The 18004-nt window shown below is 36.0% G+C and overlaps 1 protein-coding gene across 2 annotated transcripts in view; it reads left to right on the forward strand.

The window, feature by feature from the left end:
* The window catches only part of Itga1 (integrin subunit alpha 1), a 144244-nt gene that overhangs the window by 94770 nt on the left and 31470 nt on the right, over nt 1-18004 (forward strand). The window contains exons 9-14 of one of the 2 annotated variants that reach the window (XM_042690569.1): nt 5367-5532; nt 9710-9783; nt 10749-10893; nt 14162-14304; nt 14876-15019; nt 16581-16838. In XM_042690569.1, the coding sequence (XP_042546503.1) occupies nt 5367-5532; nt 9710-9783; nt 10749-10893; nt 14162-14304; nt 14876-15019; nt 16581-16838 (930 nt within the window). Of the gene's footprint in view, nt 1-5366; nt 5533-9709; nt 9784-10748; nt 10894-14161; nt 14305-14875; nt 15020-16576; nt 16839-18004 lie in introns of both variants that reach the window. The other variant, XM_042690570.1, reaches the window with a different exon arrangement.

Genomic DNA, 18004 nt, shown 5'->3' on the forward strand with positions numbered 1-18004 from the left:
TTGGGCTTAACATATTTGAATTGAGTGAAATGGAAGAAATTTAGAAGGGTTATTTAAAAACAAAAAAATCTTTTCTCCTTCATAGAAAATAATGTTTACACAAGCTATCAGTCCCTTAGATGAAGGACCAAAATGCATTTTCTTTATTTTCACCTGTGATGTTAAATATTTCAAAATTATAGGTATGCAAATCATGGTAAATACAGGTTTTTTAAAATCCCTTATATTTCATCTAAATTCATACTTCTACTTTGTATTTATAACTTTTGTTTTTATTCCTTAAGCATATCACTTGGACATGTTTTTCTTTTCCTGTTGAACTTTATCCACTTGTCTATTTTCTATCACATAGACTGCTAAATACTTGAGAATACTGACATCACATATAAGAATTTAGTCATTCATGGCCTAAAACACAGTCATTAGATTTGTTTTATGTCTATTTCCAGCTACATCAAGTTCTAAATAAAATTGAGTTTCTATGTCAACCCAACAGTTAATCTAGAATATGCTTAATTGGAACCAAAGAAGAAAGATGAAGATTTATTATTCTAGGATGTTACATTATCTGTAGATTAATTTAGGTAACTGGGATTCATATAATTCAGAATCTGTATGAATCCCAAAGGAATACATAGGTAACAAAACTGCTGACAGAAAAGGTAGTTCTACTGTGTGCTCAGAGAGGGAAAACATTGTATAATATTTCTCTGGAGACTCTCCTGTCTTTTCTATGCATATTTTGGGTTGTGCACTGCCTAGATGTGGTGAGCTGGCCACATCAAGAAAGTATCTTGAGAACTGTTTTCTTAATGAGAGATGGGATTCTGGGCCCATGGCTCCCACCTGTAATCCTAGGCTGAGGAATGTGGTTTGAAGCTGGGCTGAGCCAAAAATTTACAAGATCTAATTTCAACCAAAAAAAAAAAAAAAAGAGAGAAACAAATGAACTAATAAACAAAAGGTAAGGTGGCCTATGTTTGAGTTCCCATCTATAGAGGAAATGTATAAGTAGGAAGATAATAGTCAAGGATGACAAGATAAATAGTGAGAACCTATTTAAAAACAACCAAAGGTATTGTATTGGAATTCAGTCACAAGAAAACAGAGAAGACACATTTTTAGAGGTCAAATTGGAGGCCTTTATTGGAGAGCCTGTGTCTGAAGGTAGATTCCTGTCTCAAAGACCCACAACCCAGAACAGCGCTTGAGCAAAGCTGTCAAAGACAATGCCTCATGTTTGACTGTGGCACCCAAGCCCAACAAGAGTATTATACATAGGCACAACCAACTACCCAGGTGAACAACCAGGGACCATCAGGACCCAATTATGTAGGGAAAGCATGACTTTCCAGAAGCTCAACCACTCATGACACATTAACAATCCAAAGAATGTCCTCTGTCACCCCAATAGTTCTCACAAAGTCCCCATCTTCTATTGAGATGCCAAGATGATATTACTTAGATCCAGTATCCTTATTTCAAAGGGACTGGGGCATGAATTAAATATTAGAGCTGTTTAGCACGTACATGGCCCTGAGTTCAAACCTTAATACTGCCACAAAAGGAAAGAACAAAGGAAAGGAGAAAGGAAAAGAAAGGAGGAGGGGAAGAAGGGAAGGGAAAGGAAGGGAAGGGGGTAAAGGGAAAGGGAAAGGGAAAGGGAAGAGGAATTGTGGCCGTATCTATTTGAATTTTCCTTCCCTATCCAAGCTGCTGCCTATAACCTTCTCCTTCATTTTCTTCCCCCACTGCACAGCTGAGGTGGGAGAAAGCACTAGTAGTCTCTGTTCAGATGTTACTAACCTCCCATATTTGGCACTTTTAGCAAAGTACACAGAAATTGACTTCTTCTTTCCTAATGTCATTTAGAAGTTTCTAGTTTATACCTTCCTGCTCAATGTCTGGATATTTGAGTAGAGATGAAGTTTAAAATATCCAAAGCTACCCAGATGGCCAGCAAGTTACCTTATAAACAGCTCCAGCCTTCCTTAATAGCGTGCCTCTTCAAGGTACCACAGACTTTTCACAGACATTAGTATTCTCCTTATAACCACGTAACAGGGGAGGAAGCTAAGAAAAGGTGATGTCCTGGAGTCTTATAGACAGGAAAAGAAAGTCCTGTAATCATGAGAGACATGTGTTTCCTCTGGGCCAGTCACTGCTGCTCCCCAGAGAATGGGAGCAAAGTTGTTAGTCAAGCAAAGGGGGAAATAATCAAGAATAAATCCACCAACTTTTCCCCAGAAAGCAATATTTAGAAACCACTTTGAAACCTGCCTGACTAGATGGATGACAACTCATATTCTCACATTAGCATTTAATGTGCTAAATGCACATAGTGCTTAGTTGGGGCTCTCAACTGTTACCTATTTTATGATCAAATAAATACATGTCTGTTGTAGATCATAAAAGGTAGCACTTAAATAGTAATGTTCTTTTCTAACTTTCTATAATTGAAAAACTGTACATTTCTTTACCAAAATATTATTTTTTTCATAGCATTCTAAATCTAACTTAAGAAAATGCATGTACATTCCTAAGAAACTACCCAAAGTCTGTACTCATCATACCTTGCCCTCTTTTTAGTAATATTTTTGGCATCTACATATACAAATCTGAAAACTTAAGTTTAATATGTTTTACTGCTTTTAACTTTATAAAAAGATGGCTATGCTGTATAAATATTTTAGAAACTTTAAAACTTAATAATTTATGGTTTTTCAGTTACGACCATATACTTCCTTCATTGTTTAAAAATTGAGGCAATGTTTCTATGTAGTGAGATGTGGTATTTCAATTTGGAAACTGGGAAGGAAATAATAACTTGGAAATAGCGTATGTCCACATACCATAGCATGGAATGTCCATATAACGTTTCAATCAAGATCATATCCCAATCAAGACTGTAGCAGCTCTGTCACTCTAGAAACTTCTCCACACTTTCCTCTGTTTTCAGTACACGGCCTCCATTGCAGCCACTCCGGTGGCAGTTTTGTCCTCTATTGAATGTTGTCATATAAATGAAATCACACATAGGATGGTCTTTTGTGTTTTCCTTTTCACTCAATTCCATTTGGACCTTTCAGATAAGTTATTATAATAAAAGTTTCATAGCTACTTAAAGTGAAAACCAAAGTAATAATCTGCAAGTAACACTTGGACACAAGTAAAACCTAAACTTACTTCTTATTAGAAAAATGATGCTTTCACTACTAGGAGATTAATTAAAAATATTTTTAGGTAAATAAAAAGTGAAACTATGCAATCTCTTAATAGAAATAACAATAACATCAACACAATCCAAAAGATTGCTATCAAACGCTTATTTGTGTTTTTCTTAATGTCCACTAAGTTTTTCAACTTCAAATGTAGAGTTAGGTCAAATCTTCATATTAAACTTTTTGTATTTTAAACTTGGAAATTATTTTTAGATTTTTTTAAATAAATGCCTAATTTTAGATGATATAGTAAAAAAAAAAAAAAGTGAAAGCATAACCCTCAGTCTGGACAAAACTCTCAAAAGAAAAAAAATCAACCTGTATTTATTTAAACGAGTAGATAATTGAACAGACCCAAGCAAAGAAAGAAAATATTATGACAAACAATTGCATGAAAATCTCTCAACATCACTAGTCAGGGAAATATATAGTAAATAAGATACTACAACAACACAAGTGAACAAGGGAAAACTGATAGTAATAGGTGCTGACAGGGATGTAGTGAAATTGGTGGGAGTAATGTTGAAAAATGGAATACTTACCCTTGGAAATTGTTTGGCTTGACAGGGACTGGGTGCTATCTCTGAGCTTTTGTACTTAAGGCTAGTGCTCTGCTCCACTTCTGGGTTTCTTGATTTTTGTTTTTGTTTCTTTGATTGTTAAACGGGGAAAACAATCTCATGGACTTTCCTACCTGAGCTAGCTTTGAATTGTAATCCTCAGATCTCAGCGACCTGAGTAGCTAGAATTACAGGCATAAGCTGGCACCCAGCCTGGGCCCTTCTTAGGAAGTTATGATTACTATGCCACCCAGAATTCACTTAACAAAACAAAACACTATGCCTACATAGACATAGAAGCAAATATTTACAGCAGCTTAATTAATCAATTTTTGCAACTCAAATGTTCTTAGTGAACAAATTGTCATGTAGCAAGTCTTAATCATCAATAGATCAAGGCAAGCAGTGTAGCTAGTTCTCAAATACATTCTCAAAAAAGAAAGAAGCCGAGGAGGAAGCCTACCATTCCTTAAATGTGACCTTGTGGGAAAAGCAAAGCTATGGGAACTCAGAACACATAGCTGGATTCCATGGTGGGGCAAAAAAAGAAGGAATCAACTATGACGGATAAAAAGGAACTTTGGGTGTTAGTGGATGTATTCTGTACCTCAGCTGCATCATATTCTTACAATTACAGGCCTTAGAAAATGAACATAAATTATGTGTTATTACTTATGAAATGGTAACCCCTCAATATCACACCTTAAAAATAATAATAAAATTATATTTTAAAAAATATCTGGCATTCTTTAATCTTAAAAAATACAGTAGAAACCCATAGAAATTTTCTACACTGTATATAGATGATAAAAGGAAAGTGTTATAATGTAAAATAACAAAATATCCTACTTTCCAACACTAAAAAATAAAATTACATCAATAAAGTTTAAAAATCTACTTGGAAATACAAATAATTATTGTTAACCCAGTATTTGGCTGCAAACAATGGTGCTCCATTGTGTTTCTTCTAGATTTCCAAGTTAAATTATAAGTAGTAATTCAGAATATGTATGCAAACATTAGATGAATTTGTATGCATTACACACATATTTACATATATATATACAATTTATTTATAAATATATAACAAGAGCCACAGATATGGAAATGTATTTATGCATATGATATACATATATATAATATGAGTATATGTATATACACTTGCATGTATTTGACATATATATTTATATAATGCATATAACTCATTTTCTGATTTCATTTGGCATCAGACATATGTAACAGATGTGATGTTCCACTGGAATAATGTCAGCGGCATTCACACAATTACTTTTGAGCTATCAGATTTCAAGGATAGAGTTGATAATAGAGACATGGAAATGCAAAAGAGCACATTTTCACACAAACACACACACAGGATTTTAAAATATCCTACACCAGTTACAGGATTTATTTATGTAAATATTGAGGAAACAGTGTATTCTTAAAGTATATAAAATTTCTTTGTGCTAAGGTACTCTGCACACTATGGTTTGCCGACAGTATGTTTGATATCCTTAATTTTTATCCTTTATTTGTTCACACACATCATTTAAAATATATACTTGCTGTTTCTGTTGTATCTTAGATTCTTGGCCACTATAACCGAGGGAATTTAAGCACTGAAAAATTTGTGGCAGAAATAAAATCAATTGCAAGTGAACCCACCGAAAAGCATTTCTTCAATGTCTCAGATGAATTGGCCCTTGTCACTATTGTCAAAGCTTTGGGAGAAAGAATATTTGCCCTGGAAGGTATGACTATTTCTCTTCATCTTGGAAGCTTTCTTTATATTCAAACTCAATACAATGGATTTTTGCTATCTATTCCCAGTACATCACAAACACTTTTTTACTGCGCACAATAGCCAGCAAGGCTTTATATAAATCTGCCAATGAGCCTGCAGTTTACAAAGAGAGCTGCTAGATGCTTTCTTTGTACAAAGCTGACAGTGTCAATGAGAAAACCTACCAACAAAGACAGTGGTCAAAGTAGATACACAAGGAGAAAAATGTCTCCATGTGCTTTTGCGGTGACACAGTTCTAGAATATGGAACCACCAGCTGTAGTTTAGTCTTTCCATTTGTTTCTGGGTTCCACTGGGATTGCTCTGAAACTATTGTAATACAATAACTTCTTTGTTCATTTATTTCCTCTGGATTTTGCCCTTTGCACATTTTGGGGATCTTTCTGGAGCTTTGCCTTGAGTCTCCTGGCAATGAAACTCCTATATATTATGGTCTGTATTTGTCTGTCTTGTCTAAATCATGTGCTTCAGTATGGATTTTTCTTTGATTTTTTTTTCCCGGTGGTGCTGGCTGTGAAAGATGTTGAGTCTGCTATTCCCTCTTCTGCCTTAGGTCAGGGATGTCAAGTAACAAATTGTTTTGTAGCTAGATATTTCTTGACAAAAGTAAAAAAATGTACTATAATTGTACTACCAGGCATACTGGCCATTCCTTCTTTGGATTCTCTTTAAGAGAAACCAACATGGACCTCTTTCCCTTTTATTATGTCTCCAAGTCCAATTCACTCTCCTTATAAGGATTCCCTGAAAAAAGTATTGATTCTGCATCATATAAATAAGCATTTCAAAAAATCCATCAGTCTCCTTTACAGGACCTGATAATAGCAAAGGAAAGAGAAACTGGAAATGAGAGGTAACTGGAAAAAGATAGAACATTCCGATTGAGATTGAGGAGTCTAGGCAAAATATAGGAAAGAGAGTAACAATACTAAAATATATACAAAGAAAATTATTTCACACAATGGCTTTCAATCCTATTTTGAGTAGCTCATGATAATAAGTGTTTTGCTTACAACCTTATGCACAGACACATGTGCATATAAAACTAAAATCAAGTTTCACAAAAGAAATCATAACTTATTATATGAATCAATCAAAACAGGATTGAAAGCCATTGTGTTCTACCTTTTTCCAGTTACCTTTCATTTCCAGTTTCCCTTCAGTTTGCTATGATCAGGTCTCAGTTCTCCCTTTGCCTTCAGAAACAAAGCACTTCAACTTTTTGTCAGTCTGAAGTTGCAGCTCATTCTGAAGAGTGCATCTGTCTTGTGTTCTGGGTGCAGTCATTTTCACATGGCTTTGGTCTTGTAACACCCATTGTGGTGTTTTAAACCAATAAACAGCCGGGTCATGGCTTTCCTAGCCTGAAGAAAAACATACAAAGTCTTGCAAGTTATTCTGAGCTTTTAATTTTTGATAGCATAGGTTAAGAAACAATCTGTAAGGATAATTTCAACAATTTTACTCAGGTGCATTAGTTGTATAGTAAATATTATTTTGAAATATCCTTCTAAGCAAGCAAATAAATATGGCCTAAAATTAGAGAGATTAAATCCACATCACCCTGGGGCACGAAGTGGAGGAGACTGAATTTTTTTCTTTTTTTTCTTTACAAAAGCAAATTTTGTTTGTTATTTTCTTTCTTTTCTCTCTCTCTCTTTTAATTTTATTGTAAAGATGCTGTAGAGAGGGGCTACAGTTACATGAATAAGGTAATGAGTACATTTCCTATAAAGCATTGTTACCCCCTCCTTTGTCTTTCTCCTACTATCCCTTCCTTCCCCTATTTCCTCTGCTCTCTGCTCGCCACAAGTTGTAAAGTTCATTTCCAACATAATGTCTTATCAGTCTCATTGTTACAGTGGGTCATCCTGTGTTCTTATTTCATCATTTTGTTATTCCCCTTCCCCTCCCCAAATTAAGCAATTGTTTATACAAGGCACAGGGTACCATCAAATGCAATGACAACAGGGGTATACCATAGGGGGAAGAACATACAAAAGAAACAAAAGAAAATCACGCAGTACATTAAAAACAACAACAACAAAGAAAAATCTCTTGTGTCCGTGACAATTTAACTAACTAGAGCACAGGTCGGAGGTACCCCATTGGAGTACCCAAGTACTTTAAGAAGTTTTTATGTTTCAAATTGAAATTACTTCCTGTGCTAGTCACACCTGTCTGCAACCTTAGCTACACAGGAGGCTTAGATCTGAGAACCACAGTTCAAAGCCAACCTGCACAGACAAATCAGTAACACTCATATCTAATTAACCACCTAGTCAGAACTAGAAGTGTGTTACAAGTAGCAGAGGGCCAGCCTTAAGTGACAAGAAGCTAAGCAAGAACCTGAGGCCCTGAGTTTTCTGAGGAACTCTACAGATGGAAGATGTCTCTTCTTGCTTTTTTTTTTTCCTGAGCCTGGGCGCTGTCCCTCAGCTCTTCAGCTCAAGGCTAGTGCTCTACCACTTGAGTCATAGCACCACTTCCAGCTTTTTTCTGCTTATGTGGTGCTGAGGAATTGAACCCAGGGCCTCAGGCATGCAAGGCAAGCACTCTACCACTGAGCCACCTTCCCAGCCCTCTTCTTGCTTTTGCTGAGGCACTTACTAAGACTGATCAAAAAGCAGTGCTTTGAGCAGATTTTTTTCTTTATTGTTTTTATAATGAGATCATAAAGTGCTTCTATTCTTGTTACTTGGGGAAAACTCCTTTTCCTGTCAACATTTATCCCAAGATGGTAGATAGCTGCAATTAAGACAGTCCTGCTTGCCAAGGACAGTGCCACCTAGTGAGCCAAGTACAGCAAGAACTTAGTTCACGAAATCAGAAAATGATTCTGTGTCCCGTTCCTATCCTGTGCTGGGAAATCGCTGACATGCCTAACCAAAAGTTGTACAGGGGTAAGAGTGGCAAGCTTACCCTCCTGCAGGGCCTAGGGTATGGCACTGAGAGGTGTACGGCAGGTAAGCCTTACCATGAGGCCATTATGACAGGAAAAGTCAAATAGCATCTTCCTCAGCTGAACACAATGGCAAACATCAGGTGCTACAAACACTCAGGTTTATGCTGCTGCATTCATACCATTGGCCTAAAAGATAAATGAAAAAACACCTTAGAGCATGATGTATGTCAAATATGTGTTGAAGTACATAGAGAGCAATTCATATATGAGATTGACATTATATATTCACTTCTGTTTTGATTGCCTCATTTAATCAAGTTCTATGAAAAGGCCGGTGCTAATGTATTTAAATTTGTTTAATTTCATGAACGTGATGTTTCTCATGCTTCAATAGAAGAGCAGGCTGGCTTTTGTTTTTAAAGTTGGGTGTTGATTTTAATTTAAGGCCAAATAAATCAGTACCTCCATACTGGGAAACTTGTAAACCAACATAACCTCAGCTCCCTTATGACTTTGTGGCTTCAGGTCTGTGACTATTTTGAGAACAATTGTGATTACTTCCACAGAATGTTCTGGAGTGTCTCTACATCTTGGTAAAGAGTTTTAAAATGAGTCTAAGAGTCTTAAAAAATTGTGATTGGTTAGAGTGTGGCTTGAAAAACTGTCCTCCAGATCTGGAGTAGATACCCAGCAAAAACAAGCTGCATGCCATCCTTAAATCTTTTCTCAGGCAAGGGGATTCCAAGAGAATCTGTGGCTGAGATAGGGTGGGAATTCTCTTTGAATGTATTAATGAATTTTCTTTTCAGTCTGCTAAAGTTTAAGCCAGTTTTAGCCTAGACACGATTCCTAGATATAAAGATAAGACAAATGTTTTCTACTATGGTAACTTTAGCCACGTGCACCCAGGGCACCATAGGATCCACAGCACACTAGAATACAGAAGACATGACAAAGGATACCTCCATTTCTTCAGTAAGACTAGGAACGCAGGAGCAAAACTCTGAGACAGGAAGGAGTCTTTTCACTGCTTTTCTTTTTCCTCTACTCACCTCCTAGGAATTCAGGACTTAGAGAGCTATACTGAGAGTTCTCTGAGATAGTTCCAAGATCTGGTTGATAAGAACTCAAGCTCTACCAATTATCTGTTACCCTGCAGGTTAGCAGTGCACTAAAAGACCTTGTTAGTTGTTTACAGTGATATTTTTCCTGTTTGTAGCTACAGCTGACCAGTCAGCAGCGTCATTCGAAATGGAAATGTCTCAGACCGGTTTCAGTGCTCATTATTCACAGGTATGAGGATCACCTGGTAGAAGATGAAGTGTCTTTTACAGTCATTGCTGTAACAAATGTAATTTTCAGTTCCTGGTGTGAGCAGTTATGTAAGTCATGATGATGTTTCCAACAAATAGGAAAATTGGCATTACATAAGCTTTATACTAGCAAACATTATCTCACACCACTCACTGTATTTTATAAATAACTGTGAATTGGACAATCAGAGGTCTGTTTTCCATAGTTGTGTATCTGGCTACATGAAACAATTTATTTGCTAAAGATATGGAATCTATGTCCTTCTCCATGTCAAAAAATACAAGGTTCTTGCTAAAATCCTTTGACATCTACAAGAAGAATTATTAGCACTGAGAAGAAATAAAAAAGACAAGAATAGAAACTGTATTTGATGTTGGTATAATTTGTGGAGGGGAAGGGAAAAAACAAATTGTTTAAATAGGGATACGGTGGATCCATTGCAACAATGAGATGTACAGGTCGTTATGTCGAAAAATGAACTTTACAACTTTGGCGCAGGGAGGGGGTGTGAAGGGGGAGAGATGGGAAGGGGTAGGAAGGGGAAACATAGGAGGAGGCAACAATGCTTGATAAGAAATGTACTCATTATCTTGCCCATGTAATTGTAACCCCTCTGTACAGTATTTTCACAATAAAAAAAGAAAAAAAAACTCCTTAAAATATTGTAAAAATAAAGAATAGAAACTGTTTCATTTATAATTGGTTGAAAAAGCCATCATGCAGTATATAAAGGAATATTGACCTTTCAATATATATGTATACCATGTAACTTTGGACAAGTTAATTAGTATACATGTTTCCTCTTCAATAAAATGGCATTTAGCCCATAATGTTCTTGGAAGGATTATGTAAGTTAATTTTAGAATAGTATCTGTAATATTAATGCAGAGTAAGCTTGACCCTATTTTAATTAAAGATTGTTTTTATGTATATTTGCATGTAAGGACTGGGTCATGCTGGGAGCAGTAGGAGCCTATGACTGGAATGGAACAGTTGTCATGCAGAAGGCCAATCAAATCATAATCCCTCAAAACACAACCTTTCAAGTCGAGTCTGCCAAAGAGAATGAGCCTCTTGCTTCCTATTTAGGTAAGGTTTGGGTGTATATAATGATACTTTAAAAAATTATCTTTAAAACTCCTGATTATAATTTGATAGGTATATACCAAATAGCAAGATCACTGTGAAGATTTAGAATTTTTTAAAGGACTCATGAAAGAGTTTAACAGTCCCAGGGAGTGAAAGACTCACACTAACTTAAAGACTATCCTTTCTCAGTTGGGATAGCCAATGCAGAAATGTTTTTGCTGGATTCATGACCTTTACCCGGTGTCACTGTGTCTGATACTTACTTTTACCTGAAGACTACACTCCTATATCCTCTTAGATAATGTTTATCTTTAAAGTTTCTCTCTGTGGGTCCTAATTTTGAAAAAAAGATAATTTTTATCTTATATTCACGACCAGGCAAATGCTGTTCTTAAACTCAGTAATATAATGCCATCATGTTTTCTAAAATCTTGCCAGGAACTAGGCTGTATGTGTCTGATGCCAGGTAATTCAGTATCTATACCAGGAGTTCGTGAGGCATATTACAAGGCTCTCTCATCTCTGGAAGATTTCAGGACATCATTTCTCAGCTACCACTCAACAATATTTTTAACTCCTCTTTGGCTTGAGCATTATTCTTGGTTTTGGGGCTGTAGTAGTAAAGAAAATAAATACCTAAGCTTCAAGTATTCACATTATAGCATGTTGGCATTTCTTGGTTGTATCCTCTGTCTGTTGCTCTCTATTTCCTAATTTCTTTCTATTTCAATGGGAAAGTGTCACATTTTCACTGGTATCATCATGTATTTTCTACACAAGGACACCTAACAGAGCAATAGAGACAGCAGGACTTAAGAAGAGAAAAGGGACTTTGATTTTGGATGACTGAAAATATAGTAAACAGCAAGGACACTGTGGCTGCTAAAAATCCCTTAAGATATTCAACCACATTAATAAAAGTCTAGTTCTCTTTCTTATAGAAGTTTATTATATTCTGATGTTATCTGTAAAGAGCTAGAATATTCCATTGTCTAAACCATCACACATTCCAAAGACAAAATGGTAACCAGGCTATGCCAGCCACAGATTCTTTAGGAAATCATATCTGGAAACAGTTTGTTTGCTGCTACAAATCCCTCTTCTGCCGAAGCCTGAAGAAACCGGAGTTTAGAAAGCAAAGTGAACATTGCATATCTATGAAATATTTGGAACATTGTGATTAAAAAAGATAGGATGTAAAATTCATATGAAGTTTTAGCATTAAGAAAGCTATTAGAGGGAACAATCAAACATTTAATTTCTAAGCTAAGAAAGCAAAGTATAGAACAATCATGTCATAGGTCTGAGGTCAGTCTAGTTCTACTGATTTTTATGCCAGTGTTCACTTTGTCACCAAAATACCCAATTCTGGGTTGATCAGGAAAGCATTCCACAAATACTGAGTGTCTACAGTGTGCCCCACATTGAGTTACTAATCAAGAATGACAAGATGAGCAAGGCAGATCAGTACCTGCAAATTGCTTTGGGTGAGAAACAATGATGAAATAAGCAATTACTCTTGGTATGCTATGTGCTTACAAAGAAACTGACAGGGAGGGAAGGAGGGAAGATTAGATTCTGTGAGACTGTTTTATGTAAAATACCTTGGAATCAAGAGCTAGTTTAACCTGAGCCGTCTTTCTATCACAGATAAAGGAATTATGTAACACTTTTGTTCAAATATAAATGATGCTATGTAAATTGGTATAACTGTATATGGAGGTTACCTGATACTGTGTTTGGCCATGCCAAAAAAAAGACTGTAGACCACATTGACTCAGAAACTCTACTCCTGAGAATCTAATAAAACAAATACAATATTGAAGAATGCCAATGATATCTATGATATTGAAGGAAATACCATTAACCCAAATATCCAAAGGACAAGGAAGTAAATCCACTTAATGAAACATAATTCACCTATCAGAGTAAAAGTGATAAAGCTATTCATGCTATAAGTCTTTCATTGTTCTTTTTTGGTGGGGGGAGGGGGTCTGGTCGTGGGGCCTGAACTCTGGGCCTGGGCGCTGTCCCTCAGCTCTTCAGCTCAAGGCAAGTGCTCTACCACTGAGCCACCTTCCCAGCCCCTGTAAGTCTTTAATTGTTTACAGTTCCCTCTGTATAATGAAAGATGGCTGTGGGTTACAGAGATTTTTGTTGATTTTCTGATTGCTCCTGTGGCTTAAGACAAGTTACTATATCTGACAAAACTCCAATTTGCTTATTTCTCAAAATGCAATAATTACATTGCATATAATTTGGATTGTTACAACTATTAAATTAATGACAATAGGGTACGTAGCATTATTCCTGAAAATTAATCAATAGTTATAGCCTATTGTTTTCTTGTTATGTTCTATTGTTCACTAATTATTCCTTTTGGCACTGTAGAATAACAACACCCAACAATTTCCATTTCCTAATACCCCGACATATTAACCATGTAGCTGTGATAAAGGTCTTGAGATCGATAGATTGCCCTGGACTATTTATCATGGCCCAGTATGATCAAGCATCCTTAAAAAGTCCCAGAGAGCTTTTCCAAAGGAGATATAACTATGTGACAATAGTTAGAAATAAAATGCCATTTGCTTTGAAAATCGAAAAAGGACCAGTCTGTTTACTATGCATGATCTGTGGATGCATAAAAGATGGAGTAGCTTATTCTCCATGGGCTTTACATGATTTTGGCCTAGGGAGAACTGTGCCAGACTTTTCATTTACAGACATTTATTGACATCGAAAACCACTGTTTGGTTGTATTGTGTTGCAGCAGCGAGAGAAAATGAATACAGGTGAATTGTGCATGATATTAACAATTGTACTAAGTGTTAAATGTTTAGAAACTTTAAATGTATCATATGAAGTCCATAAATCTGTGATATCATCACAATTTCTATAAAATTCATATATTTTAATTATGAATATGATGCTGAAGTGTGGGTGTCCTGCATTATAATTACATGATTAAATTCCTTAAAGACCAACTCTTAGATTCCCAAACCTTATATCTCCAAAAGCTTCAGTTTATAGTTGATAAAAACAAATGTTCAAAATTAAAAATTTAAAGATATCACAGTAAGTAAACATTAACAAACTTCATTCCTGACCTCAGTACCTCTATGACTCCTCTTGCTAATTATACCTGAAAATGAGATGCCCACATAAAATATAAAAATTATTATCTCAACCCTGTAAAATGATTCATCATATATTGCATGTCGCTCTTAAGGGACCAGATGTATATATGAAATCTCTCTTTGGTTAGGTTACACCGTGAACTCTGCCACAGTCTCTGGAGATGTGCTTTATATCGCTGGACAGCCTCGGTACAATCACACAGGCCAGGTCATCATCTACAAGATGGAGGATGCAGATGTCAAGATTCTCCAGACACTCAATGGAGATCAGGTAAACTTGATAACATTGTCCTAAATTTGTCTGTGAATTCTATATAATAGTCCATTGTCCTAAACTTTTCCAAAAGCAAGAACATGTATTTTCTTTTAACTAGAATATATGTGATCAAGAACTCAAATGTAAAATTCACTAACCTGCTAAATAAACCCAGACAAATTCATTCAATACCTATAGCAGATCTGCATCCATTTTTTCCCATGTTGCTGGGTTGGAATATGTTCGAAACCATTCCATGATGCATTCTCCTCTAGATCTCATTTTAGTTCCTTAGAAGTCATGTAGACATCTGCTGATTTGATGTGTGGAGAAGAAAGAACAGTTTCAGGGTAAAAGCTAAAGAGGATCACTTCTGTTATTCTCAAGCTATTAAATCCTCAAAGATGAGATTGACTAATATTCTTTATCCTAGAGCCTGTTCATCTAGCACTTGTCTTTATATTCCATTTTTTTTGTAAACCAATCTTTCATCGTCTTCTAGATTGACAGAAGAAAAATGTACATTTCACCTTCTTAGAGAATCTCTGCCATTCATTAAGCTGTTTTGTTCTGTCTTATGTATTAGATTGGTTCCTACTTTGGCAGTGTTTTAACAACAGTCGACATTGATAAAGATTCTAATACTGACATTCTTCTTGTCGGGGCTCCAATGTACATGGGAACAGAGAAAGAAGAACAAGGAAAAGTATACGTGTACACCCTGAATAAGGTAATGCTATCTGAGTGTGGCCTAAATGCAGAAAAAACTCATCCTTTCCTTCAGTTTTGATTAAGGCAATTTTAATGTCTTATGTGCCTTGAAAAATATGAGTAAAGACTTGAGAGTCATTTACCCAGAAACCCTTCAGTGTTTTTTTTAACCCAAATACATATGATAAGAAGACAAACCTAAATCTCAGTCATCTGCTGCATAACCCTAGCCATGAGTCATTCTGGAGTTCTGGACTGGAACTGATATTAGCAGATAAAATGATTTGGAGCTTCAAAGCAAGAAGGAACCCAGATCCTGTGGTCTTCAGAGTGTTTCAGAATAGTTCACTGGGCTCCACTGAGGTTTTCTTTTCCATTCTTGACTTTAGACATTGTTTATCTGGTGGAATATTTAACATGAATATTTCACAGTTTATACAAAGGCCAGTTTTTAATTTAGGTTTTAAATTATTTTATTGCCTCTTCTATTAATTATTTAACATCATAAATTGTGTGTCATTCTTGCCCTCTTTTTCTAGATTTATTTTCTACTGTCAGTTTGTTTGCTTTTCATCATGTGCCATTTTTATCTTCCAACCTTCAAGAAGTACGTTCTTGTTCATTCTTTGCTAGTACTTTCTATGTTTAACTAGGTTGCTCATTTGAGGACTTGTTTTGTCTTGTTTTGTGAGATAAAGCCTAGAATATACTCTGGAACCCAGTGGCCTAGAACTTGGTCTCTCCTACATCTGCCTTCTAAATGCTGGAGGTGCAGGCATACTCACGCATAAATGTTTACTTTCTTTTGTTGTGGTAGTTGTTGTTGTTTTCCTTTTTGGTGGTGATGGTGATGAGGAGAGGTTGAATCAGGTACTATGTAACCCAAGTTGTCCTCAAACTCATGATCTTCTTGCTTCAGCCTCTTTTGTTTGGGAATTTCCAGTATGCAATTCACACCAAGTAACAAATTGGTGTTTTGAACCATTTTTTTCTCTTTGTTTTAAAGAAATGAGAGAAAGGCTTAACATAGGACAATATACACACACAAATTGTGGATTTGAAATCTGTTCTTTGACTTGAAAAAGACGATTTTAATTACACGCTCAACTCAAGGAGAGACTCTATTGAAACTCTCAATATTCCTCCTTTCTCAAGTTTCTAGTATAAGCTTTGAAATTCTTAACCTGACTCTCAAATCAGCACACTTTTTAATTTTATAAATTTTTCCATTTGTGTACAATTGGTTTGTTTTTCCAGTTGTGAGGCTTGAACTCAGGGGTTGGGTGCTATCCCTGAGCCCTTTTGCTCAAGGTTAGTCTAGCTCTACCACTTTGAGCCACAGCTCCATGGTGGTTTTTGAGTAGTTCACTGGGGAGTCTCACAAGGACTTTTCTGCCCCAGTTAGCTTTGAACTGCGATCCTCAGATCTCAGCCTCCTTACTAGCTAGGATTATAGGCCTGAGCCATGGGCATACAACTTACAAATGGTTTTTAAAAGGGCTGATTTCATGTGTGCTTTTAGAACCTTACTTAGCTGCAGTGATAGAAATGTTTAAATATGCTTTTTATCTTTCTTCCAGACAAGGTTTGCATATCAGATGAGCCTGGAACCAATTAAACAGGCTTGCTGTTCATCTCTGAAGCACAATTCATGCACAAAAGAGAACACAAATGAACCATGCGGGGCTCGCTTTGGAACAGCGATTGCTGCAGTCAAAGACCTTAATGTTGATGGGTTTAATGACGTGGTGATAGGAGCCCCCCTAGAAGACGACCACGCTGGAGCTGTGTACATTTATCATGGCAGTGGCAAGACCATAAGGAAAGAGTATGCACAAGTAAGATGTCCAGTCTATGGGTTCTTGCCCTTCAGCACCAAGCAGGTCCAATGCCAGCCATTATCTATCTGACTTCTTGATTTATTTAATTTCTTACTTATGACTACAGTGAGAAACAAGATGTAATCCTCTCCTAAGTGTCCTTTTTATATCGGTCATGGGGCCTGAACTCTGGGCCTGGGCGCTGTCCCTCAGCTCTTCAGCTCAAGGCTAGCGCTCTACCACTTGAGCCACAGTGCCACCTCTGGCTTTTTCTGCTTATGTGGTGCTGAGGAATCAAACCCAGGGCCTCATCCATACAAGGCAAGCACTCTAACACTGAGCTACTTTCTCAGCCCTCCTAAATGTTATTTATAGGGGAATTACTCTATATTTTATACAGTACTCTAATATATCTTTTCTGATGTGATTTGTCATACCTCCAAGATCTGATCTTTTAAATGGTAAAAATCAAAACAAAGAAAGACTCCTTGAAGGAGTGACGTTTAACATCTGTAGTGGGTTTTATTCTAAAGAGAACACTAATTACATTAGTTTACCAATAAAGGAGATGTGATTATTGTGTTTATATTCAATGCCTGTGTTCTTATAATAAAATTTTATTAAATTTGTATTTATGGGTTAAATTGGTATATTTTCAACAAATGAATTGAGATTTCTGAAGGTCTATAATTTTCTCACAAATAGCCCTTGGGGGGAGAATGAATAATTAAACCTAACCTGCAGGGTGTTCTGATATTCATGTTTTAAATTTCTTTTCAGCTAATAACTCTAATCTATAAATTTAATTTCCTCATACATAAGAAAAATATTAATTCACAGAAATGGCTCATGCAGTATTAAAAAACAAAAATGCTTAAAAGAGTTCTACTGTGATTATATGTTTTATATAATAATGGTTAGGCATTAAACAACTACTTATGAATAAAATATATCTCAACACTTAGCTTATTAGCCATGAAAAGAATTCAGAACATTAGCTCTTTCTTTTTACATCCAAGTAGTCTCTTTGGTTCAAGCTCTATTCATATATTGTAAAGTTGTGTTTAACTTTCATAATGCCATAGCAGCATTAATAGAGAATAAAATAAAGAGCCAATGTCACTAACAATACTTTCATCCACTTGATAAATGGTTTGTTTCTGTTAGTGATAGTCATAGCATTA

The sequence above is a fragment of the Dipodomys spectabilis genome, unplaced genomic scaffold, assembly GCF_019054845.1.
Source record: "Dipodomys spectabilis isolate Male_0828 unplaced genomic scaffold, ASM1905484v1 ptg000138l, whole genome shotgun sequence".
Taxonomy (NCBI): Eukaryota; Metazoa; Chordata; class Mammalia; order Rodentia; family Heteromyidae; genus Dipodomys; species Dipodomys spectabilis.